This window comes from Cydia splendana, chromosome 2 (assembly GCF_910591565.1).
Source record: "Cydia splendana chromosome 2, ilCydSple1.2, whole genome shotgun sequence".
NCBI lineage: Eukaryota > Metazoa > Arthropoda > Insecta > Lepidoptera > Tortricidae > Cydia > Cydia splendana.
Window position 1 is genome coordinate 5,549,922 of NC_085961.1, and position 26,945 is coordinate 5,576,866.

General features: G+C 38.4%; 1 protein-coding gene and 1 long non-coding RNA gene across 2 annotated transcripts in view; both read left to right on the forward strand.

The window, feature by feature from the left end:
- Positions 1-26,945, forward strand: part of LOC134802929 (uncharacterized) — a 205,425-nt gene that overhangs the window by 147,036 nt on the left and 31,444 nt on the right. The window lies entirely within an intron of this gene.
- Positions 1-26,945, forward strand: part of LOC134802809 (putative ferric-chelate reductase 1 homolog) — a 43,589-nt gene that overhangs the window by 3,685 nt on the left and 12,959 nt on the right. The window contains exon 2 of the mRNA XM_063775534.1: positions 26,658-26,763. Within this exon, the coding sequence (XP_063631604.1) occupies positions 26,668-26,763 (96 nt within the window). The 5' untranslated portion in view covers positions 26,658-26,667. The remainder of the gene's footprint in view (positions 1-26,657; positions 26,764-26,945) is intronic.

Below are 26,945 nucleotides of genomic sequence, written 5' to 3' on the forward strand. Positions count from 1 at the left end.
AGTGACTGATCCAGGCGGTTTTGTATTTGGTCGGTTACCAATAAATGTTATAACAACCCGAAAATGTACAAATTGTTTGTTTATTTTTATTTAAATACCTAAAGATACAGACTTTATATCGAGCAAAATGAGAACAGAATCTGATTTATGAATGAACGACATAAATATAAAAAATTGTAGATTTAATATTGCATGCCGACAGTAATATTTCTGACACTACCTATGTACTATGTACTGAAGTGAACTACAATTGTATTCGTTACATTTAGGAGCTTAGATGTGTTAATGCTCTGTTTATATTATATTTTTACTCAAAATACCTACTAAAACACCCAGAGGGAAAATACAGATATTTACCCTCTGGGTTGGAAGGTCAGACAGATGGCAGCCGCTTTCGTAAAAAAAGCTAGTGCTTACGCCAATTCTTGGGATTAGTTGTCAAGCGTACCCCAGGCTCCCATGAACCGTGGCAAAATGCCGGGATGAGAAGATGCGAGGAACATGATGATACTCAACATAATTTGAAAAATACATATTTTACCCGAAATTGAATTTGGACCATTTATAAGTTGTGGACTAAAGTTACCTGATTTTACGGTAATAACTGATTAGGTATACTATCTTTGAAAGCAATAAATACCTCGAAAACGATCGAGAGCAAAAGTCTAAAAGTGTAGCTAAGCGAGTGTTCTAAATAATATACAAACGCTTTTAAATCTTTTAATACTTAATATATAAACATATTGTTCAGCGCATAACTGAAAGAAATTGATGCAAATTTAATTATAAATATTATTTAATGGAATATACATACTTAGGACAATATGATAATATTTGATCGACGCAATACCTGTCGTTCCAGTTATGTGACCCAAATTTAGAACTGGTTAAACACAAGTTAAACAAGATTACGATTAATAAATAATATAATGCAATGTCTACTTATGTAAGTAATCAAAAGTGAAATTTATCAACTGCATGATTTTAACTCGAATTAATCATCAGTTAATTTCTTGTAATTTCAGTTAATTTCTTATAACACACTTAATTTCAAGAAGCTTATAGAGTCTATGCGGAAAGAGAAGTCTTGGAATGCATGGGGCCCAATAGATTCCACGACTCGTTTCTTTCCGCACACTCTATCAATTTTTTTAAGGTTTTAAAACATCTCATTTATCATTATGCAATAAACCGTAATTACCAAATATTTCATAAAACTGCTGTTAACATAGGTACTCCTTCTAAATCTAATAGTTATGTCGCTTTTAATCGAAGGATTTCCACGGAAGACCAGCGTCAAGCTACCTATCCAAAAAGTACCTTAACACCAATTTGAGTAGAAACCGTTTCAGTGACGTTATAGTTCGTTTTTTTTGCATTAGAAAGAACTTGAGAGAAGGTAAGCGATCTTGACATGTCTTTTAATTGAAAAACGCTTTTTAAAAATCAATAACTATTACTTATGAAAGCCAGATGAAAGCCGAAGAATATAAATGATCGTATTAGATTCATAATCGTTACATATTTGCCGTGACTTATTTTTAAAATGTATTTTTCAATTAAAAGACACATCAAGATTGTTTACCTTATTTCTAATATAGGTAAAGTGTTTTTGGACATGTGATTGTTTACATTTTTGTTGTTTAACCCTTTGAACGCTTTATGTCATAAACACAAACATCACTCAAACGCCAAGAACCCGGGCGCAAGCGAGCTAATGTCAACCCTTCTCTTAAGTGTGAAGGTTACTTTGACAGCATCCGCCATAACACCTATGGTGGTCCTTGGCGCGGTGGGCACGACAGTAACGAAACCCATATGTGTTCTTGGCGTTCAAAAGGTTAAACGTCCTGAATAAATTTTATTCTATTCTACAACTATGGATACCATTCTAGGCCACTGTAATTTTGAATTAATAACTCTTAGTCATAATGCTATCATTTCTAGGAAGACAGCCGAGCTGCGTACTGCATTACGTAGTAGGCAGAGGTTACCTACCCTATGTATGTGATGTTCATGGGAAGCGATAGACAATGCAATTGTGTGTGCCGACTGATGGGTGGAAGGTTGTATGGACGTGTAGGATGGGTATTGCCAAATGCGTATTAATTTGGCACTAACCATCTGCTAACTGCAATTCATTCTAGGTATTCTTATATTGATAGAAAAAAAAATTAATCCCTACGGCGTGTAAACAAATAGGAAATGTTAAAGATGTTGAGTAAATTTCGATGAAAATAATGTCGAATAGGTACATTAATTTCAAATGAAAATAATTTATTTAATAACATTGTTAAAACATAATAAAAACACTAAAAACTTATAAATAAAAATTAGTCGCTCGGTAGGGTGCCCAGAAGGCTGGCCGCATTGCCCCGCTAGATGGCAATGCTGATCCGCTGGGCAAAATATTGGCCAGCCCTGGTCACCAAGAAGCCTCTATGAGGCGCTTTGACAGCTCCTCATAAAGGCGACGCGCGCTAGGTCCCCACGGCCCCAAGGTTTCCACTCCAAATGCCGCAAATATGTAGCTAAAACCTAGTGTGACATATTTGCGGCGTTTGCGGCTTTCGGCCGAGTTATTTATTTTTTCAAATTATTTAAAAAACTCCGACCACTAATTAAGTTTGCACTGACTTCACAGTGACACTGAATTTATTAAGTGAATTGACATACCTATCACTTGGCATAAAAATTTTGCGTGGGCCGACTCTAGTGAATATTCCACGACTAGTGAATATTAGACAATACAATATTACATATTAATATGGGTCTCACAGGCAGAGATGGGCATTAATCGATTAATTTTTTAGTTAACTAATCAATCGATTAAAAATATCAATCGTCATTTTTTAATCGCAATTAATTTAGTTGCGATTAAATTAGTTGTGAGAATGTACAACTAACAACTAAATTAGTTTTAGTTTCAATCGACTAAATTTCACGGTTAAATCTATTAAAACAATGTCATCGCTGGTTTTTGCATTTTTTATTTAACTTGCAATATGTAACTAAAAGTTGGTATGTATGTACATTGGAGGTACTCGTATGTTGTACCTGTGTTGGTTTGGGTAGAATCTTGCAGCTTTTTTCGAAGCGGATACCTTCAACCGATTGAGCTAAAATTATGTATACACGTTTAATTTGAAATGCTTGAATGACAATGTAATATTATGGGCAATTTTAAGTATTATTTTTACGATTGACATTGATTAACAACAAAATACAAAGTTTTATTTATAAAATTGTGTTTTAAGTGTCAATGCATAAAGTACCCAATTTTTATTTACCCTTATTAGATAAGAGACATTTTACACTTCATAAAAATGGTCAAAATATAGCAAGTAACACATGTACTATTTCATTTTTATACATGCGTTAAGATGTCCTAATCTGCTGGCTGTCAACATAGCCATACCGAGGTTTTCCATTTAATTTGCTTCTAACATTAGTCGCGGAAAAAATAGTGTAACTAATTAGTCGATTACAAAAATTAGTTGTCCGTAATCAATCGGCAACTAATTTAGTTGCAACTAAATTAGTTGCACTCTATACAACTACGATTGATCAGTCGTCGTTTTCAATCGTCAGTCGCAATTAATTCTTTTAGTCTTAATCGTTAATCGTTAGTCGATTACATTTTGCCCATCTCTGCTCACAGGTCTTACAATAATGTGTTAAGCTATCACAGAACCAATATGTTTATTTGATAATAGCAGTTTAAAATGAGTTCATATAATAAACATCCACCCACACGAAAAAGTACTCTACTTACCTACTTTTAGGAATCTCATAGTTTAAGTGGGTGAGCAATTAATGTTACCACAATATTTGTATTGTTGACTCTTAACAAATACACCTACTTACACATACACATATACAATTATACATGTGACATTAATACATTAGTCATTATCTCCAGCTAAAGTATGTCGAACAGTCCACAGAAGGTTACACTAACGTTAATTTCCCAATAAGTTAAACTACTTATGTATTTAACTTACATACAGCCAGTTAAAAAAGCAAGGCCACTCACAGGCCGCGAGTAAGTTAGCACCGCTGTCATAAAAACGTTTACCAACTTACACTTGCCGTTATAGGTAGCGCTAGTGCTCGAGATACCTAAGAAATTTGTATGAGACCGAGTTAGTTCGAGATTTGTTCACACGCAGAGATAAAGTTGTCAAAATGTATGGTAATTATTGTAAGGGTCATTGGAGACATTAACGGTTTAGTTAGAGTGTGGCTAGAAGACCTTTGTTGTGGTGATTATATAGTGTTTAGTTTCAATTGTATGTTTGCTGAAGTTTAGGAAGTAACTTAACTCGCTTAAATACCGGATGTCATAAAGAAAACTTTAAGATTTCATCAAACAGCAATATATCGGTGCTATGAAAAAAACTATGAGGATCCTTAGGGCCACTTGCACCATTCACTAACCGGTTAAACCTGGTTACCATGGTTACCAGTAGAATTTGACACAGGATTATCAGTTTAATCGCTTAACCCCGGGTTAGTGGGATGGTGCAAGTAGCTCTTAAGGGCCGGATGTACGTTAGATTTCATCAAAGGGCAAATTAGATTGCTATGGAAGGGACTAATAAAGGTACAAAACCGTATTATTAGTGGTTTTGGTTTATGAAATTACTAATGGATCAAAAACAAAACTGTGTTCGCGTCTTTCCTGTAGACATACACAAGAGTTAAGGACAATTAAGGTTAATTTTCTTATTTAACCCTTATCCACGTGAAAAGGTCCTCCTTTTATTTAGAGAACTATGATAAAATCATTACTTACATGCCCACAAGCTGTTAACTATTGCCCACAGGAGAGAAAACTAGCGTGTTCGCGCGAACAGTACATTTTTCTCTCCTGTGGGCAATAGTTAACAGCTTGTGGGCATGTAAGTAATGATTTTATCACAGTTCTCTGAATAAAAGGAGGACCTTTTCACGTAGATAAGGGTTAAATAAGAAAATTAACCTTTATAGCCCTTAACTCTTGTGTATGTCTACAGGAAAGACGCGAACAAAGTTTTGTTTTTGACTCTAATATTCCACTCGTAACCCGGAAACCTCCCACGTTCTATTTCGGCAAAAAACTCAATGTTGCCGCCATAACTTGGTCCTATTAGATGTTAGATAATGTTCAAGCAATCCATCATGCTTCTGTAATTATGACATGTATAATTGTTGTGGAATCGACAATGTTGGCTTATTTTTATACATGTAGGTACACAATTCAAACAATAAATATTGTTAATAAATATAACGAGTAAATACTCGTATCCATTCCTTTTTTTAAATTCACGCAACTTAAACAAAACTTAAACGGATTTTTTCAATAAATAAAGAAATAAAGATCTCGGAAGTTTCTGAAAAATGTCGTAAGAAATAAACGTTACCATTTCGAAAAAAAAAATCGTTACCTATACAAAAATGTGATACCTATACGTATTTTGGAATTTTTCCATGTGATTTTTTTTTTTCAGACTTTTTCGGGCTGACTTATGTACTTACTTGAAAAAAGCTACCTACTTTTCAGTTGCAGTTGTTTAACTCAGAAAATATAGGATGTATATGTATGTATGTTCATAGAATTTCACATGATATGATTCACCCCGCAAGACAAGACCTGTTGTTAATTGCAACAGCGTTGTAACGTAAAAAAGAACAATGAATAATTTACTCTAATAGCATCACAACAATGCGTAGAGCGATAGGTCACCACTAGGGTTGCCACTACTTACCAAGTTTCTTTAAAAAAAAAAACAAATATCCATGCAAATATTATCGTTCATCAATTATTCTTTTATGTTTATGTTACTCATATTTTTGCGCTGCGCTGCGTTCATTCCTCTCAGTAATATCAATTACTAGCGACCCGCCCCGGCTTCGCATGGGTTAACAAATTATACACCTAAACCTTCCTCAAGAATCACTCTATTGATAGGTGAAAATCCCATGAGAATCCATTCAGTAGTTTTTGAGTTTATCGCGAACAAACATACAGACGCGGCGGGAGACTTTGTTTTATAAGGTGTAGTGATGATGAAAAATATTACCGACTGGGAATTATAAATTTCAATTTAAAATTTCACGCCTGCTTCATGCTAACATGCACAAAAATTCACAAAAATACTGATACAATACATTACAATACAATACAAATATTATTTATTGCTCACCAATATTAAACAAGATCATGATATACAAATTAAGCATACTGATCCATAAAAATAAAGAATAATATTTATTAACGAGATATGTAGATAGATGTGGTACAATGGCCTGCGCTCGCGGTGTTCCAGTTAAGAAAAATCTAAACTCGGTCTAGAGGATTCCTAGTCTATGCGTTCAAACGACAATCGCCTTGGGTGGAACACCGCGAGCGGAGGCGATTGTATATGTGGTATGTGGTAGTCATACCAGGAGATGAAGGAACTTGCATTGAGGAGAAAAGTGCGGGAGGAACTACATTGACCAAAGATTCTCTCTTAAATTTGAAAAGACCGTGGAGTGACAACCCTAATTCCGCTATGAAGACGCCGGTTCAAGGCAAACAAGAGCCTCTACCATCAGTTTTGACATTGACATAACGCTCACGTCTACGTAATTTACTTTCTGTACATCTCGCTTGCACTAATATGCGAGTACGAGCGAGATGCATAGAAAGTAAGTTACGTAAACGTGAGCGTATATGTCAATGTTAAAACTGATGGTAGACGCAAAGGTTGCTGCTGCGGTCACTAGTTCCCTGTAATTAATGGGATCTTTATTCTACACTCAATATCAATGAAAACGCCATATTTTTCATCAAATATCCATGCAAAGTTTTTATATCGATGGTGGTTGTTGTCTAGTTAAATTTATGGTTTGTAATATTTTACGTATATAGGGCCCTAATTCTATACAATACAGTTTTACTCTATTAAATATGCCTGGTTGTTAGAACGACACGCAAACACCAAACTTATAACTTGTATACTGTGGCTATAGCTATTTAAAACCACCCAGGTGGTTTCTTGTGGTCCGTATATTAAGTATACGAGTATTTAAATATTAATAATACATGTTAGCCGAGTCTTGGTTTCGTAAAAATGACCATTTAGTATCTTATTTAAATTTTTAAGTAGATAACTGTTTTCACTTTGCCGAAATGTAACAGTATTTTCACATTACTTGTAAGTATGCTCTCAAGAAACCAGTACAACTAAATTAGCATTACAATATTGAACATGGTCGTGCATTTAAATGTTCTGAATTAATCCAAATACCATCAAAAACTTAAAGATATAGAATTACATACCTAGAAACTTACTGAAACTAAAAGGTTACTTTCCTCCTGGACTTTCAGAGATCGCTAAAATGCACGCACTCTCTAGTGTATCGTGTATTTCCCCTTTTTTGCCGAAACCAGTTCCGTCGGTGCACTGAATCACATTTATTTAAGCCCAATGATAGACCTTACCTCATTTGCAATAAGGTTCCAGTTTGATCAGTTAACAATGATCACGATAATACTTACAGCAACAAGCTTAACTGACGTTCGATGAACCTTAAGCCTTTGCAATAGGATCTATGTATAGTCAAACAGTGACCATAATAGTACTACGCATGCAGGGTTACGGACCAGTTCCCAGCGTTACAAGTCGGCAAACACCTCTCTTTCTCGCTTCCACCTGGTTTTCCGAGTGTGAGCAGACCGTACTGATACGTGACGCAGGGTTAAGGAACTTATGGACCAGTTTCCAGGCATTTCAAGTCGATAAACACCTCTCTTTCTCGCTTGCACCTGGTTTTCCCAGTGTAAGCAGGCCGCATGCTGGGTTTTACCCATGCGTGACTTTAATAAGTCGAAAAAAGTTGCACGTAGATGAGTCATGTACAGAGATTGGGCCTTTTGGAACGGCAAAGTAAATGGAATAAGATTCTATGATGTGTTTACGATTTTATCTCGTTTTCCTTGTATTCTATAAATGGCTCTTTTATTATTGTTTTGATAGACGGTGATATGTTTCGGGTAAACGCATCTGTGTGTTGTATTTACCAAAATAATAATCATGGTTGAAAACGTGCCCGTTACCGCAAATAATATGAAACAAAATTATCATTGTCTTTATTCAAAAAATGTGGACCAAATTTGATTTTACATACTTACCTACAAGATAGTTGCCAAGACACCTACCTGGACCCCTATTCGCCAAGCGACGTTGATGTATCGTGTTGGGAGAGGTTGATGTGGGAAAAATCATAAGTTCTCGAATACCTGAAATGTCAAAATTTTACATTAGCAATCCACAGTTAGATGACAACCAAACCAAACCGAACCACCCCGAGTTCAGAGTTGAGTTTTAGTACCAAATTATATTATCGGATCAACACTTGATAGAATCAACATGCAATAAAATCAGCTGTTGATTAGGCGTGGATGCGAAATCTGACAAAAGCTGTACATGTCGAATTTGGCCCCTGAAGGCGTTTTGGTTCCGATCTCGATTCCACATGTATGTAGTGTATCAATGCTGATATAGTTATTTGTACAACAAGAGATCAAAGTTTGATATTTCTTCGAGTGCTTATTTTGAGTCCCGTGCAAGCGAAAGATTCTATAATAGATTCACGAGCGTAGCGAGTGAATCTAATTTAGAATCTTGAGCGTAGTAAGGGACTCAAAAGCGCACGAGATGTAAATAACTTTGATCTCGTGTAGTACACAACATTTTTCACACCTTAGCAGTGAGAACATACCTATTAGACAACTTGAAAAATGTAATCCTTCTTCGTCACTTAATACCTATGCACTGATGTTTTCTTAAGATATACAAACAATTAAGTTTAATTACCGCGATCGAACAAAAACAAAAAGTAATAATAAATTTCAGTAAAATAATATGGAAATAACAAACATCAACAACTGACACTTCAACCGACAACTTTTTTTTTGTAAAAAAAAAACTTTGTAAGATACGGTCCGAACTGCGGATACGTACTATTTGTCAACTATAGTAGAAATTCTTAAAAGTAAAATAATTAATTTTGCGTGATAATCTGTGTATTTTTTGAGTTCATTATTTTAATTGTACAATAAAATACCTAAAATATAGTATTTTTATGAAATCTTAAACTTTATTTTAATTAAATAATTATTAAGAATTCATACTCGTACAGAGCTCGTACGTGGTTTGGAACGATGCGTTCTGTAGTTTTTCGGGGGTCTATTATAAACAGTCAATATACCGTTGAATGTCGTTTGAACTTTTATTCGTCTGTTTCTTTTTGCTAACAGTGTGAAAGGGACAGAGATAATAGAACCCAAGTATTTCGAACCTGTATAAGACCCCGCATGTTGAAATGACATTTGACTATAAAGGTCACTTGAATGTCATTTTGTCTCACTCAGTGAGCAAAATCGCATTTTGCTCACTATTTTTAAGAAGCAAAGTACCCTTGTTCGAGCTGCTGAGGTGAAAATAAGATTTTAGCAATTTCATAACGAAAAGTGTGCATTAATTTAAATTCACTTCGTAACAGTTCACTTTGGACTCGTCAAAAAGAACCATAAGTAACTCCTCAGATCATTGAATATTCGCATTTGCATAGTAAGTACGTAATTGTTATCACATAACCAATAAGGCTCATTTCTCGTTGCGCTTGAAGACATCGACTTTCTAGCGGTTATCCAACGCATACTTCTGTATGCCAAACGTGTCGCTAACTCGTGCTAAACACACACAAGGCCCCCTGTACCGCGAACATGGAAAGTCGAAATTTCGTCTATTGCGTTTTTTTCGTTCAAATATGCAAGAGCCAGGGAGAGGCAAACAAGCGAACAAACGAAATGGTTCACACTCACAGTTAAGGATGACTCATGTAGACCGGGCCGTGGCCGGGCCGGAGCTTCGTTTTCCATGGAAAACACAGTGTGATCACCGATCAGCCATCATAGAAAATGACATCTCGGACGCCTCGGCCCGGGCCCCGCCCGGTCTAGCGTAAGTCATCCTTTACTGCCCAGCGATAACGTCTAAGAAAGACGCAACTTGAAAATGAAAGCGCACTTGTGTCATGTTAACACTGAAAGTAACCATAATTATCATGGAGTGTCTCGGTAATTGTTTAATGAATGACCAAACTTTCACCGTCATGGACGGAGACGCTCTGATGACGAAATTATCGTTTGCATGTGCATGTAAAAATATCTGATACGATCTTATTTGTAGAGCCATAAAGCGCGTGTCACATATTTTTGCGGCCTTTGAAGAGTAACATATATTATTGCAGGTAACTGCATGTACAGCCAGCAGCATCAATATATCAATAGCAGCATCAGCGGATGAAACGCCGCTCCAAAAACATTTGCCCTGGAATACTTTTCCAAATCTCTATTTGAAAAAGTATTCAGGGCAAAGGTTAGAGATATATCTACGGAACGGTAGATAACTTTTGGCTCGTATTCTCACTGTACGTACGAGCGGTACGAGGCGGTGCGTGAGTTGTGATTCTCGCATCCGCTTAAGAGCGCTCTTACAAGAAAAGTCGAAATAATGCAAAATTGATGATACTAGTCGACGAAATTCAGGACTTTGCGCTCATTATTAGAAACAATGAGTACTTGTTCCAGTAAACGCGTCTTCTTATCTTTATAAATATCGTTGTGAATATTAGAAAAAGGACTTATTAAATTAGTAATGATTTTTTTTCTGATGGTCGTTTCCGAAAAACCCCGTGAAGCACTGAATGGCGAGCTCTTATTTGGAAATGTTGAGAATTTTACTCTGCTAAACCTGGCTATTTTGTATTACTAATACCCTGTACTTTAGGCATATCAAACTATATTTTTCCTACATACCTTTGAGAAAGAGAAAATCAAAGTAAAACGAACTCGATTTTCTCTCCGAAACAAGTGTCAATTCCTACGAAAATCTACTTAATATCGAAGTCATTTTCATACTCAAGCAATCTGCAACGTTTGCTTATACTGTTGGTATACATTAGTGTTTATGAAATTCTACTATAATTTTTTGGCAATTTTTTGAAAACTACTCTATATTACCGATGACGCGCGCTGCGCCAGCTCAGTGCCGCGGCAGAGCTTGTAGAGGCAGGACGTGTGTCGGTCGGCTCCGCACATTTTCAACGGCGACGACGAGGTTTTTTATCATTGTGTGCGGCGGGCGCCGTGTAAAACGCTATACTGTGTGCGTGTAAACCGCAACGAGAGACTTTGATCCTAGCACTGTTTTTATAGTATTATAATTTATAATGGTACAGTTTAATAAACTACCGGACAGGATTAAAAATATTTGAAACGACCTGACATTCTATATGTATTTATTTGACTCAAGATAGTACTCAGGGTCTGATGATGGAGCCGGAAGGTGGTCACCGGTACCAATCAACCATGCAACTAAACCACTTCGTGTTTAGGCTCGTTTTATTCATCTCAACAAGATCTTTGACACAAGATAGTACTCAGGGTCTGATGATGGAGCCGGAAGGTGGTCACCGGTACCAATCAACCATGCAACTAAACCACTTCGTGTTTGAGCTCGTTTGATTCGGCTCAACAAGATCTTTGACTTAAGATAGTACTCAGGGTCTGATGATGGAGCCGGAAGGTGGTCACCAGTACCAATCAACAATGCAACTAAACCACTTCGTGTTTAGGCTCGTTTTATTCGTCTCAACAAGATCTTTGACTTAAGATAGTACTCAGGGTCTGATGATGGAGCCGGAAGGTGGTCACCGGTACCAATCAACCATGCAACTAAACCATTTCGTGTTTAGGCTCGTTTGATTCGTCTCAACAAGATCTTTGACACAAGATAGTACTCAGGGTCTGATAATGGAGCCGGCAGGTGGTCACTGGTACCAATCAACCATGCCACTAAACCACTTCGTGTTTAGACTCGTTTTATTCGTTTCTATAAGATCTTTGACACAAGATAGTACTCAGGGTCTGATGTTGGAGCCGGAAGGTGGTCACCGGTACCAATCAACCATGCAACTAAACCACTTCGTGTTTAGGCTCGTTTGATTCGTCTCAACAAGACCTTGGACAAAAGATAGTACTCAGGATCTGATGATGGAGCTGGAAGGTGGCCACGGGTACCAGTCTACCATGTAACTGAACCACTTCGTGTTTGGGCTCGTTTGATTTGTCGCAACAAGATCTTTGACACAAGGTAGTACTGAGGGTCTGATGATGGATCCGGAAGGTGGTGACCGGTACCAATCAACCATGCAACTAAACCACTTCGTGTTTGGCTTCGTTCGATTCGTCGCAACAAGATCTTTGACACAAGTTAGTACTCAGGGTCTGATGATGGAGCTGGACTGTGGCCACGGGTACCAGTCTTCCATGTAACTGAACCACTTCGTGTTTGGGCTCGTTTGATTTGTCGCAACAAGATCTTTGACACAAGGTAGTACTGAGGGTCTGATGATGGATCCGGAAGGTGGTCACCGGTACCAATCAACCATGCAACTAAACCACTTCGTGTTTGGCTTCGTTCGATTCGTCGCAACAAGATCTTTGACACAAATAAGTTAGTACTCAGGGTCTGATGATGGAGCTGGACTGTGGCCACGGGTACCAGTCTACCATGTAACTGAACCACTTCGTGTTTGGGCTCGTTTGATTCGTCGCAATAAGATGTTTGACACAAGATACTACTCAGGGTCTGATGATGGAGCTGATGATGATAGACAGGTACCCGTCGCCACCTTCGCGCTCCATCATCAGACCCTGAGTACTACCTTGTGTCAAGGATCTTGTTGCGACGAATCGAACGAAGCCAAACACGAAGTGGTTTAGTTGCATGGTTGATTGGTACCGGTGACCACCTTCCGGATCCATCATCAGACCCTCAGTACTACCTTGTGTCAAAGATCTTGTTGCGACAAATCAAACGAGCCCAAACACGAAGTGGTTCAGTTACATGGAAGACTGGTACCCGTGGCCACAGTCCAGCTCCATCATCAGACCCTGAGTACTAACTTGTGTCAAAGATCTTGTTGCGACGAATCGAACGAAGCCAAACACGAAGTGGTTTAGTTGCATGGTTGATTGGTACCGGTCACCACCTTCCGGATCCATCATCAGACCCTCAGTACTACCTTGTGTCAAAGATCTTGTTGCGACAAATCAAACGAGCCCAAACACGAAGTGGTTCAGTTACATGGTAGACTGGTACCCGTGGCCACCTTCCAGCTCCATCATCAGATCCTGTGTATCTTCAGTGTCAAAGATCTTGTTGAGACGAATCAAACGAGCCTAATCATGTTACTCCATGGTTGATTGGTATCCGTGACCACCTTAATCATCATCAGATCCTCAGTACCAGTTCGTTTTTAAACCCTCGTTGATACAAACTTTACAACCTATAGGTACCACATGCAATGACGAAACATGTAAATAAGCAAGTAGGTACCTATAATTTCTTTCGAGTAATATACCTTCATAAGTACGAGTATGGGGCTATTCATAAAGTACGTCGTTTCAAATGGGAGGAGTGGGGGGGGAGGGGTCTGGACATCGGATGATGGTAACATGACGTAGGAGGAAACAGATTCATCCGAAGCTTGATTTTTGGTAGATTTGAGGGGGGGGGGTCAAAAATCGTCAAAAATAGATGACGTAATTTATGAACAGCCCCTATGTACATTTGCACTGCATTTAGTATTTTCGTACTTACCAAATAACAGTTTTAGAACTTTAAAAGTTAAGTACAGTTAGTGTTGTTATGGTTGATTTCAATATGCTTCGCGAAGGATCAAGAATGTTTAATCCATCATTGTAGTGCGAGTGTGGTAGAAGGGATCGGCGTACTGAGCTCGCACGGCCTGCCGCAGCGCGTAAAATACCTAAACTCGCTCAACGCCGAAATGTAATAGCGCTCTTAAAAGTAAACAATATCTTAGAGGACCTGTTTTTTGTTTATTGACCATTGAAGACGATCTATGTTGTTGGAAGTTGATTGGTACAATATAAAAATATATAATAAAATGTATATAATTACGCGACTTTATTGTTTTAATTGTTGATGATAATGAATTGATGATGTTCTATAATTTAGTCCGTAGACTCAGGAACCGAGTATTTTCCTTGTTACATTCGTCATTTGGGCGAGACGATGACTGAATCATTTTTATTAACGTGCGTAAAGGTAGTCACGGTCGGGCTGCGGCGAGACTCCCGTGAATCATAATAGTCTCGTCCGTTCACCCGGTAATGATAACTAGGAAGTACTTAGGTACTTGCAAAACAACGTTAGTTAAATTTAAAATAAATGTTATGTTATGTTAATGTGGTTGGGATCTTTTGTCAGGTTTCAGAATATGGACGAGTAAGTTTCAGCTGCATTTTCAGGATTTAAGTAATGATTTGCACGTATATAAAGTAATTTTACACCTTATCCCTTTAACCGTCATAGACGTCAACTGACGCGCATGGCTGCAGGCGCTGCAGCTGCAGCCCATATATCAACCTTCGCGCACTCCGGCAAAGTTCACGATGAAGCGACGCACGAGAGGCTTGGAGTTCAAAGGGCTATGAACTCAAAAGATCAACTTGTTTTTTTTTATACTGTATAAATTTTAACCATTATGACGTCACACAGGACATATGGCTTGGGGGGTATTTTGTAATAAGTGGGTTGAGCAAGTGGGCGAGTCTAAATACTCTAAATTATGATGCAGGAAAACATCTTGCTTGGACTTCCCCGTTATAGTGAACTTGCCTTGCTTGAATTCTAATTAGTCAGGTACCGGACTGGAATTGATAAGTATGGTGGCACAACTTTATGACAGGTCTAACTATAATGTTGCTTTGTTATGAAAGACTACATCAACGTTCAAACTACGTGGTTCTAAGTTAGTATGGAATCTGAAGGTCGCTCGAATATGCGAGAGTGATAGAGAGGCAGATAACGAAATTTAGATTTTTGCGGATGTGTCATTTACGAAACTAGCGCAAAGTTTGGCCGAAGCGTCTCCTTATCATGTTGGACAACAATACTTTCGTATGTCCTGCTGCAATCCTTCATAAATTATTTTCTCTATTGTAGAAATAAATCTCATTTCTCAGCCGATTCTCGTGAGATTTTTTTGAGCGGGTTCTATAATTTTATGTATTTTGGTAAATTTAGTCTATGTTTTTTTGGTTGAATAGCGTAAGTTTTATTAGGGTTCGTGAGATATACAGCTCACAGAGCTACGAGTTATGACATTTTTTACGGTATCACCCCCCCCCCCCCTAATTTTAAAGACTTACTTAAATATATTTTTCCGCTACAAAGAATCGAAGAAACGATACTCATAAAAATCTTGCATTGTCTTTATACAAACTTAGCTTCAAACCGTGCAAGCTATAATTCCCTGACCTACAACAATACGCCATCGCGATTACACAACCCCACACAATGGCACTAAATGGCGACAAATGACACGAAGAAAAAACGGTATGACGAATCCATGCGTGCTCAATTGTATTATCGACTATTCATTCTTCATCTATCGTAACTGTAATTATACTAGTTATTAATGTGATGATTAATCATTACACCTTAAACAAAGCCCCCGCCGTGTCTGTCTATTTGTGTGTATGTATGTGCGCGACTAACTCAAAAACTACTGACCGGATTTTCGTGCCGTTTTCACCTATCAATAGAGTGATTCTTGAGGAAGGTTTGGGTATATAAATTGTTAAATATCGCTAGGATTTTATAAATAGTTTTATTCTTTTGATTTTATGATTAGTCATTTATGCATAGACGGAAGCAAATACAACTTATCTACTTAACCTTTTTGCCGCCATTGACTTGATATAAAGTCAGTACATTTCGTGCCCCACACGCCACGACTGATATGTTATACCTACGGGTTGAGGTATAAGATGTCAGGACGCGGGACGCCACAAAGTTACAATTGAACTCATTCCAATACTTTTTGTGGTAACCACAATGGAATCGATACGTAATAACGACTTAAAGAAACGCTTCGTCATGCTGACGCTTTTAAGAAAAAACTCCTAATTGCTTGAAATTACATAGAAGGAAATAACGCTATTCTATTTGTGGTTTAATCGATAAAACTAATAAAGGTAACAATATAATGACGATGCACAATTGTATATTCAAAATTACAATATGAGCTTACGTTCCATATCATATATTTCGGTTTTGTAGGAAGTGTCCTTTGAAAGTGCGGTAATACTATTATTTATTCTGTGCTCGTGGTACGGTTATTTGTCTTGTCATAGTAAGAATCAATACCAAGAAAGAAAGAAACCAATAATTAGGGATCTCATATTATTGGCGTCATACTTATATATATTACGAAATGTTACCCAAATCCAATTCCTTCACCGTACATCCGTCGCATTAGTATTGTCGTTTAAAGGGGCTGTTTATATGATGGCTTGACCCATCATATAAAGAGTCCCATTAAACACTTGTAAATCCTTCCAGACCGTGTCCGAGATACCCTCAAATTTAATTATCATGTTTATTACTTCGCCCGTTCTAACGGTTAACCGCCGGTTACGCGTTAATCTGGTTACGATCGGTTGTGTCATTAAGGCTAATTGACTGTTAACTACTATCACATCACCTTTGTATGTTGTCACACTTAACATGCTTATGAAATATCTAATCAAGATAAGGGGGTGTTTTAAAATGGAAAACTCTATGTAACGATATTGTAATTTGTGGCCCGGTAGGTGCGGGTCCTTGGCCATGCTGTGATCTCTAAGGGCCTTTACAGGCGGACTGCAACCCAACGTTGCAGTTGGCGTGCAGTCGGCGTGTAGTTCCCATACAAATTGCAGTCGGGTGGCAATCCGTCTGTATTAGGGCTCATTTAGACAATGCGAGAAATCGAATGCGAGTTTCATTACATTGCGGGTTTTGATCGGTCGGTTGAATTGGACGTAACCAACAGTCCGCAATGTAACTAAAATCGCATGCGAGTTCGCGCGCCGTCTAAATCAGCCCTCTGTAGGCTCTGTATCGGCCCTAAGATCCTTAATTTATAGCACAAAATTATACCTACCAAGTTAATTGAAATCCTTTGAATTAATAATCTTGGCCTGAACTAGTTAAGGTAATCGAACATCGTGACCCGCATGCCACGTCTTGGCATTCGTGCCCTAGATTATAATCGCCATGAACCATGGAACTCGGAATATGGAGGAGTAGTTTCAATGTACTGACGTGTTACTTGACTAGTAGACTAGGAGAAGTTAAGCGTTACACTTTAGCAAATTTGCACACATTCTATATAAAATTATTTTGACACACTGCACTCTGCTACCTCTCTCACAAAATAGGTTGCCGAAAATAGTGTGAAGAGGAGGTCGTAAAGTGGACCCTGAGCTCCAAAGCTGTAGCTGAGGACCCAACTGAGAGAATAACATTTATTTTTGTTGCAAGCGCGCGCGTATCAAATAAAAAAAATTGTTGCTTTACATAACTTATGAGTTCATTGAATTAAAGGTACCACCTATTTTTATACACCTCTACAATGTTTGACCGAATAGTTTTGTAATGTAGCGCTAGAGCGCTACACATCTAAATAGTAGTTATAAGTCTGGCATCTCCACTCGTGTTTTATACCCGTTGCATAAAACCCAACTAACTAATATGTAAGACTGTTTATTTAAGTAATGTATTACTTTGAATGACTCATTAGATTCGTCGTTAGCTCGACTCATTTTGGCGTTTTAAAAATAAGCTTTTATTACAGAACTCAACGTTCTCAAGTATGTACTAAGTAGGTAAAATGCAAAGTTGCTCAAATAAATAAAATACTAACACCCACGCCTATTTGTGACTTATCTTTATATTCGGAATCGAAAGTTATTGATTACTCATACAGCCAGTTTTTTTGAGCACTTTATGATTTCTGGAAATCCCAGATTGATTCTTAGACTTTTATAGTTATACTACACCACCTGTTCCAACCATAGTGCTGGTACACTAAAGTTTGAACATTCAGCAGTAAGCGTACGAGTTGGCCAAAATGACTCTTTGACTAATAATGCTCTTATTAACTACAACGAAGTCGCGTTTCGTTCATTTTTTTATACCACGTTGGTGTCAAACAAGCATACGACCCGCCTGATGTTAAGCAGTCACCGTAGCCTATGGACGTCTGCAACTCCAGACGTGTTTATGCGCGTTGCCGTGTTGCATGCGCGTTGCTGTCATTTTGAGCACCTCGCCCGCTTAACTGCTGCTGACTAAATAATGACCCGACAATTCTTTAAACTTAGGACCAATAACAATCAATAAAGCACATATTTTATTTAAACTTCCTATTATTAGTTTATTACGCACTTGTAAGAAACTTCATTGGTGACTTTACTTTATTCCCCGTCAAGGCTTGCCCAGTGACTTGACAAATTGACAGCCGTTTCGGTTCCGTCTCGTGATCGATTGAGGAAAACAGTTGACAAACTCAACTAAAAACACCCAACTGCTTAACTGTGTTGCGCAAGAAAAAGTCAATTAATTTAAATAATGTAACTTGCGTATTTTAAACCATTTTCGGTTTGTTTTGAGTGTTTTTGACGCTCTTTCATAGTTATAACGCAATGGGATCAAACACAAAACAGTGTTCGCGTCTTTCCTGTAGACGTACACAAAAGTTAAGGGCTATTAAGGTTAATTTTCTTATTTCTTATCCACATGAAAAGGTACTTACTCCTTTTACTTGTATAGGTAAATGTGATAAAATCATTACCTACATGCCCACAAGCTGTTAGTAACTATAGCCCACAGGAGAGAAAAATGTACATTTCGCGCGAACCCACAAGTTTTCTCTCCCGTGGGCAATAGTTAACAGCTTGTGGGCATTTGTTTAGGTTTACCGATGGACAGTTATCAGAGTGTAGGCGATGGTACACAGTTAAGTGAAAATGCCCTATTACTATTACACATGAAAAAAACATACTAATTCAAATAAAAACAAAAAGCCAAAGACATTTATGTAAGCACCTTAATCGACACCTGCGATCAAGTTTATCATAATGCATCCATTGAAGCTAGAGGTCATTTTGCCAACCTTGCCATAACCTTACTTACAAAGAGCCGTATCTCCTTACTAAGCTTTATAGTATATACGATTTTCTTTAGACGACTATTAATAGCAATGTCAAGTCAAGCCGTGGGTATAATATAATAGCACGCAATGAACCGTTTTGTCTTACAAAACAACTTTGAGGTCACAAAATGGACAAAGGCTGTTTAGATTATAAGATGTTATTATTTTGTCAAGTTGTTAGCTGTGATGTCGGAACAACACAAAAATAATTAAACTAGGAAGTTTCACCTGAAAAGAGCGAGGTAGCAGAGCGATGCCAGGAAAAATGCATGAGCCAATTGTAAAACAACCTCGTTAACATTTTAACCGCCATGTAAACTTACATCGAGCCTGCTCGTGCCGCCGGTGGTACCAAGTTACACGAAGTTTTGTCTTATTGCGGCAAAATGAGCCCGATTTTGTGTCTTATCGAACGAGCGAGCGAAGCGAAGCGAAGCGAAGTTCTTACATTCGACTTGGATCACGCGGCTGGATAGCGGCACGACCCGGCATTTCGATGTTTTTAAGCTGAACTGTCAGAAGATAGTTTGATACTCAAGAACTTAAGTAAATTTGTTCTAATTAAAATGAAATTGGGTAAACGTGTAGTTGAGGGCATTATATTTTAGTCATTAAATTATGAGCAGGCTCGATTAAGGGATTATTGAGGTAGAAGAGCTTAGAAGGCCAAAATGCTGTTTGTGAGGGGCCAAGCTATTCTGGTCATTTTATTTGCAAAAAACATGGTCGAATTTAGTATCAAATGAAAGTGCTCGGTTTGCACTTTTATAATATCGTTTTTAAATTTACCTTTTTGAAATAATTAGCAAGATAAAAATAAAATAATATAAACATAATATAGGTATTTGGCATTTGACAGGAAATATTTCGGCTTAGCACAGATACAGTTTATTTTAATCTCTATGATTTCTATGATGACTTAAATCTAGGGGAGGGACAGTCGTATATAAAGCACTTTATTCGAAAAAATAGCGACATCTATATTACTTAACGCTAAACTTTTTTTTTAATATGGCTTCACTTTATTTCGTCAGAACGTCTTAAAAGTCTTGTATCTAAGGCATAGATTAAACAAAAAAACATCTGTTAGAACAGATTATTTATGGCCATCGTTGCCATGGAGGCGATTGTCACAAAAAACAACTTTGTCAAATAAAACTCAAAATATTATAGCACCCCATTTATTGTCTGTACTACGACATAATTCAGATAAATAAAAATACTTACGGTTTTACAATGTTAAAAGAAACAAAGCCATCACAGTTGCTGAGAACTTTATTACCAAAAAATTAGAAAGATTATGGCGGGTAGAATCACAACCTGCTGCGTGTAGTTGTGTTTCGTGGTCAATTGTGTGTTATTACCGCCGTGTATAGGTAATTTATTTACATCAACAGTCAGTTTAAAAGTATCTAATCTGTTTTCGTGTATTAATAAATATCCAGAAGCCTTTCTTCAAAGTTTTTTACGTTCGCAACATACTTAGACGCTATTTATGCCTCTCCCCCCTGATATTGACGTTGATATTTCTGGTTAAGAATTACAGATGGCACTTCAAAATGGATGCAAAAAAGTTCCACGAGAGGGCTCTCTTTGTCCTATATATTATACATACTACTATTTGCTTAAATATATCAGTCAAGGGCTCCACAGACCTTGCAATAAATCCAGGCGATTGTTGATCCATTGCCGCCTTATTGCCGCCTATAGTGCGACATAAAATAGTAGAAATTGAATAAAATAGAACTCAAAAATGTCCATACTAAATTGTTGCCATGTGTAAGCATTTTAAGTCAAAAATGTGACAGTTAAGTACAAAAGTGGTGCTCTCATTTATTTTCTACTATTTTATGTCGCACTATACGATACCTCATGGTATAATAATATACTCCGCCTGGTACTCCATTCCGAGATTCGCGTATGACCTAACTGACACGCGCCTACGTCATCATGCTGTTTACAGGTTCTCAAACTTTGAAATGTGGGAGAATTTTAACCAACGGTGAAAATTATTTTAACGGCATTAATTTTAAGTTATTCATGTAGAAACATAGTAAAATAAAACAAATCTAATGTATTAAATTAAACTTTATTTATCTATACAAGACAAACGTTTGAAAAACTAATTCACAGTTACACATTAATTACCAAGCTTACGGCGTGAAAAGTTTGGAAAACACTGCGACTGCTGACACTGAGCGAGAAGGAAATAACAATTAACACGCGTTCGACAAGGATGACGGTCAGGGCATGAAGTTATCTAGATCCGAATTGTCAAATGTGCACAGCGCTATCCTGTGTTGCCAGTAGTATAAACAGAATTACCCGAAAGTCTGAAATTTCTTTCGTGAATCGGAAGATATTGCTAACGAGTAATTAAAAATGACGTGTTAGGTATTGTAAAATTTAAGCTAAAATACATATAAATGAAAATTATAAAATTATAAAGAGATATTTTAACTTATTAACCATAGGTATAATGTACCCATGTAACATGTTATGTTGAAATAAAGTGGCAATGTTATCGTGACGTAGGCCCGTGTCACTCTGGGAATGGAAGACCATGTTTTATTAGACCATGACGATACCTAAGTAGGTGCAAGGTGCAACAAAGTCAATCGCTCTATAATAATTTTTGGTTAACTGCGAGTTCTCAGTTCGGGGCGAACTACTAGTATATCAGTCTACGGCGGTTAAAAGGCTAATTGTTAGAGGACCTTAGGGTGCCAGAGAGAAAAGATACAAAATACATCGTCATCATTGAAAGTCATTTATCAACCTCTCAAAAAACAGGCCTGATACATATATCAGTCTCATAGGCCTACTTATGTTGCAAAACGACCAAACGTTGTCATTGGAACGTATGCGACCTTAAAAGTCGCCATCCGGTTAAGACGGAAGTCGTCCCTTCACTCTGAACCGTGACCTCCCCGCAAAACATGTAGTAGCTCATATCATGCAGTATATAGTTATCTACATGTGTGTTGCTTAACCCTTTATAAGGCAGAGACGATTTGGAAACCACTTAGTTAATAAACATTTACGGAGAAGAACATCCTCTTTTTTATTTAACTATAATGGTATTATATAGCGAATATATCAGGCTTTCTTTCCTCATTAATACTTTTTCGGTCAGTATTTAATTTTAGTGTAATTAATGAATCTATAGTATGTGGTCAATTTATGCACTATGCCTGTCAAGGGAAGCAAGCTATCGTCATTGTTTCCATTATACTATTAAAAATATACACGTCGCTGTATCTAATAATTTGAATTATAGCTCTTGCAATTCACGATGACGAGTGGCGAGACTCTTATGGGTATGATGACAAGGTCTAATTTAGATAAATCCACTCTCCATCGTGAATTGCAAGAGCTTATAACTTTTTCAGTGATATTCGTATATTAATCCTACCCACTACAAGATACACAATAATGTTCTATTTACCGTATGTAGTCAATTAAACGCCAGTCTGTACAGAGCACCTTATGTTTGTTATGTCAATGTCAATGAATAGGTGTATTGGAAACAGATCATCTGAAAACTCAAGTGCACTAACAGGCTGAGTGCATATATTGACCACATGTTTTTCTTAATGATTTCGTTTTTTTTTGCCGTAGATGTGTTCCCCAGTGCATTACAAACATGGTAGTGTATTTAACTTTCACGTAGCATATCTGTATAACTGGGGCCTTATAAAGGGTTAACGTGTCCCCCAGACGTCATCAATGTCATCATGCACATATTTAAGGAGCATTCCACGAAATTGTCTACGACAGTTCATGGAATGCCCCTTAAAGGGGCCCACAGATTACCAGTTCGCCGGACGATATCAGCCTCTCAGTTAATCGCAAAAGGTGACAGTTCCGAACAACTGACAGGCTGATATCGTCCGGCGAACTGGTAATCTGTGGGCCCATATACTGTAGAAATTAAAAAGGGTACCTACCTAATACAAAAGAAGTGATTCTGGCTCAGGAAACGAAGAACAATCGAACGCACGCTCTTTTTGGTTTTTTGGATTCGAAAATTTGTGTTTTTATTCATACCTACCTCCTGGTATTCATACCTCGCCAGAAGCCTCGCGATGAACGTCACTCAATTGATAACCTGATTTGTGGGGATGGTCCCACAAAACATTCTTAATCTAAACATTTTATAAGACATACAATACAAAATCTAAAAGATGGTTGTCCAAAAGATACGTTCGCTCGTTTTGCTAACTTTTGCCGCTTCGCGCGCTCTATCACCCCTATCATTTCTATGCATAACCCTCATTCAAATTGATTGTTTGTAGCCTTGGCTACCCCCTCTTATCAACGATTCTGCTTAGTCATATCCTGTCACCTGCCTACAAAGCACTGAACAAGTACTATGAGGTAGTTGCCCCGTCACACATCACTTATTCAGAAAGGGCTTGTACTGATGAGTTTCTCGAAACTTAAGCACCGGGCCTATATGAGGAGCACTCCAGAATATCGCTTACAATTGCTTTTTAATTGTCTGTAAATGTTTGGAGAGTAAAGTTGTGGTTTGACAAATTGACACCACATATCAACGTCTGAACATTTTCAGAAGAATCGAAACTTAGTAGCGGTTGTAAGATTCGTAAACAAAACAATACTCCGTGACATACTTAATCCATGGTAGCTTTTCTTTAAGAAATCACCTTGAAGATCCAAATATGGTCACCGGAAGATAAGCAGTCTGCCATTTAAATGTCATTTGCGCGCGTTTTGGTTACCCCTTTAATCCGCTCGACAAGTCTTCCCAAGATTTGGAAAGATATTTCGTACAAAAATAGGTTTGAAGAAACTCATCATCATCATCATTTCAGCCTATACACGTCCCACTGCTGGGCACAGGCCTCCTCTCATGCGCGAGAGGGCTTGGGCTATAGTCCCCACGCTAGCCCAATGCGGATTGGGGACTTCACATACACCTTTGAATTTCTTCGCAGATGTATGCAGGTTTCCTCACGATGTTTTCCTTCACCGAAAAGCTAGTGGTAAATATCAAATGATATTTCGTACATAAGTTCCGAAAAACTCATTGGTACGAGCCAGGATTTGAACCCGCGACCTCCGGATTGAAAGTCGGACGTCATATCCACTCGGCCACCACCGCTCTTTGAAGTGTGTGAGTTTGAAGAAACTAATTGACACAATCCAGAATTCGAATATACACGACCTTCAGTTTGAGTGAAACTAAAGTTATTAATTAATCATACCAATTGTCAAATCGTATTGAAAGTTAAAGGTCACGACACCGCTGTAGGTGCCGAATATTACATTCCAAAAGGCAAAACTATTGTTAATAACGGGTATAAACCAGTCTAGGTACAAAGGTTCGCGGACCTTTCGTGTTGAACCATTATTGCCATGGATGGATTAAGTAATTGCAAACACGACTGCGATGTATACTGCGATTGCTGTCGCTAATGTATGGCACTGTCCTCATTGGAGCAATTTCATAACTTCATAAGTAAAAAAAACCTTAAAAGGCTAATTTATTTTACAATGCACTATTATACTCAGAAAGTGCATTTTATGTGGGCACCTAAGCACATTTTCCTTTTCAGCGAAAAGCGACTGGTACCTACCTAAATAACTAAATATCAAAACGAAACGAGTGCACCACCACTCTGAATGAGGCCCAAGACGTCTGGCTGCAGTCCTGCCCAGGCAGCCCGCTTCCAGTTTCCCTTAAATCGCAAAAACAGTGGGACGAGCCGCTCTGCCGATCAACCTTAAAAGAACTCACGGACTCTGCTCAGAGTTCAGCAGAGCGCGCTCGTCTGCTGGCAGTGGCGGAACCGGAAGCTGGTTACTGGCTTCACGCATTACCATCAGCCAATATTGGCACCCTGCTCGACAAGACGACCCTCACTCTTGCCACCTGCTTACGACTGGGCACCAAAACTAACGAGCCCCACCGCTGCCGCTGTGGCACCATGGTAGACGATCTGGGTCACCACGGCTTGTCTTGCCAGAGGAGCGCCGGCCGTATCTCCCGCCACGCATCCTTGAATGATGTCATCCGTAGGGCGCTTGCTTCCGTCAGCGTGCCGGCCATACTTGAGCCGAACGGTATCGCACGCGACGACGGCAAGCGGCCCGACGGGATGTCACTCATTCCGTGGAAGCTGGGGAGGACGCTTGTGTGGGACGCCACCTGCGTTGACACGCTCGCGCCGTCCCACCTACAGGCGACCTCCGTCAAGGCGGGGGCTGCGGCCACAACAGCGGAACTAAACAAGCGGCGCAAATATGCTGTCCTCGGCGAGGGCTACATATTTGCACCGTTCGGAGTCGAAACTCTGGGTCCGTGGGGGCCCAGTGCGAAATCTTTATATAAAGAAATTTCCGAGCGCCTTATAGATGCGTCTGGTGACCAGAGGGCTGGCAGCTACTTCGGCCAGAGACTAAGTCTGGCCATCCAACGAGGTAACGCTGCCAGCCTACTGGGCACCATAACTCATGACAGCGACCTAGGGAGCATTTTTTATTTATAAGTTTATTTATAAGTTCATTTATAAGTCTATTTATATGATCATTTTAAGTTTTATATTCCATGTAGTTTAGTTTTATTACTTATTGTTTAGTTTGTATTTTTTGTCTCAATAAAGTCCCAGTTTGGTAATTATGTGTCAGTGTAATGGATATACAAGTGTAATTAAGTAGAACCTTTGATGTACGAGTATTATATTATTATGTACTTACCTATTACAATATCAAAATGATGTTTCGTACATAAACCCGAGAAACTCATGGGAGCCGGGAGATTTTTAATTTGAGGTGCTCAAATGGCTTAAAATTGTACTCTTGGATAACAAAAGTATACCGTAATTTCTTCCGTGTAAATAAGGAAGAACTTAACAATATGAAGTCGTTAAACCCGTCTTAATGATTCAACATATGCCTACGTATGTTAATTTTGTGCTAACTGTTGTTATTGTATATTTGAAAACTGGTGCGCCGGTGGCTTAGCGGTAAGAGCGTGCGACTTTCAATCCGGAGTTCGCGGGTTCAAACCTCGACTCGTACCAATGAGTTTTTCGGACCTTATGTACGAAATACCATTTGATATTTTACCAGTCTCTTTTCGGTGAAGGAAAACATCGTGAGGAAACCGAACTAGTCCCAATAAGGCCTAGTTTCCCGTCTGGGTTGAAAGGTCAGACGGCAGTCGCTTTCGTAAAAACTAGCGCCAATTCTTAGGATTAGTTGCCAAGCGGACCCTAATAATAGGCTCCCGTGAGCCGTGGCAAAATGCCGAGACAACGCGAGGAAGATGATGATGAAAACTGCTACCTTCACTTTTGATGGAATAGAAGCCATCAATGGTCACAGTTCGTCAGTCACGAAGTCGCACTCACGATTGTCTGTTGTTGTTATGTAAACGAGTTCATATCGAAACCGGTCATAATATTTATGGTTTTATTCATTGCTTTTATAGCAATACGATTAGTGTTGGATGAATGAGTGAATATAAATATTTATTTAGTAAATTTAAACTTTTCTATGCTCATTACCTTTTTTCTTTGCAGAAAGTGAAAGATGCTACCTCGGAAAAGGAACAGGGGTCTGCTGGCGCTCGCGCTGATGCTGCTTGTGCAGTCTTCTGAACAACATGGCTCTGGAGCGCCTCCTGGGGTAAGGCTTACCTTCATGCCAGTTTATAAACTGATGATGAAGGCTGGTAAAGAAACAACTGGTCAATGTGGGTATAAGATCGGCATATTATAATTTTGGTTAGGAAGATCGTTATAGGACATCAAGGATTCTGAATGCGTAGGTATTTCGCTCAGACACAAGTCAGAAATAACTAACATTCC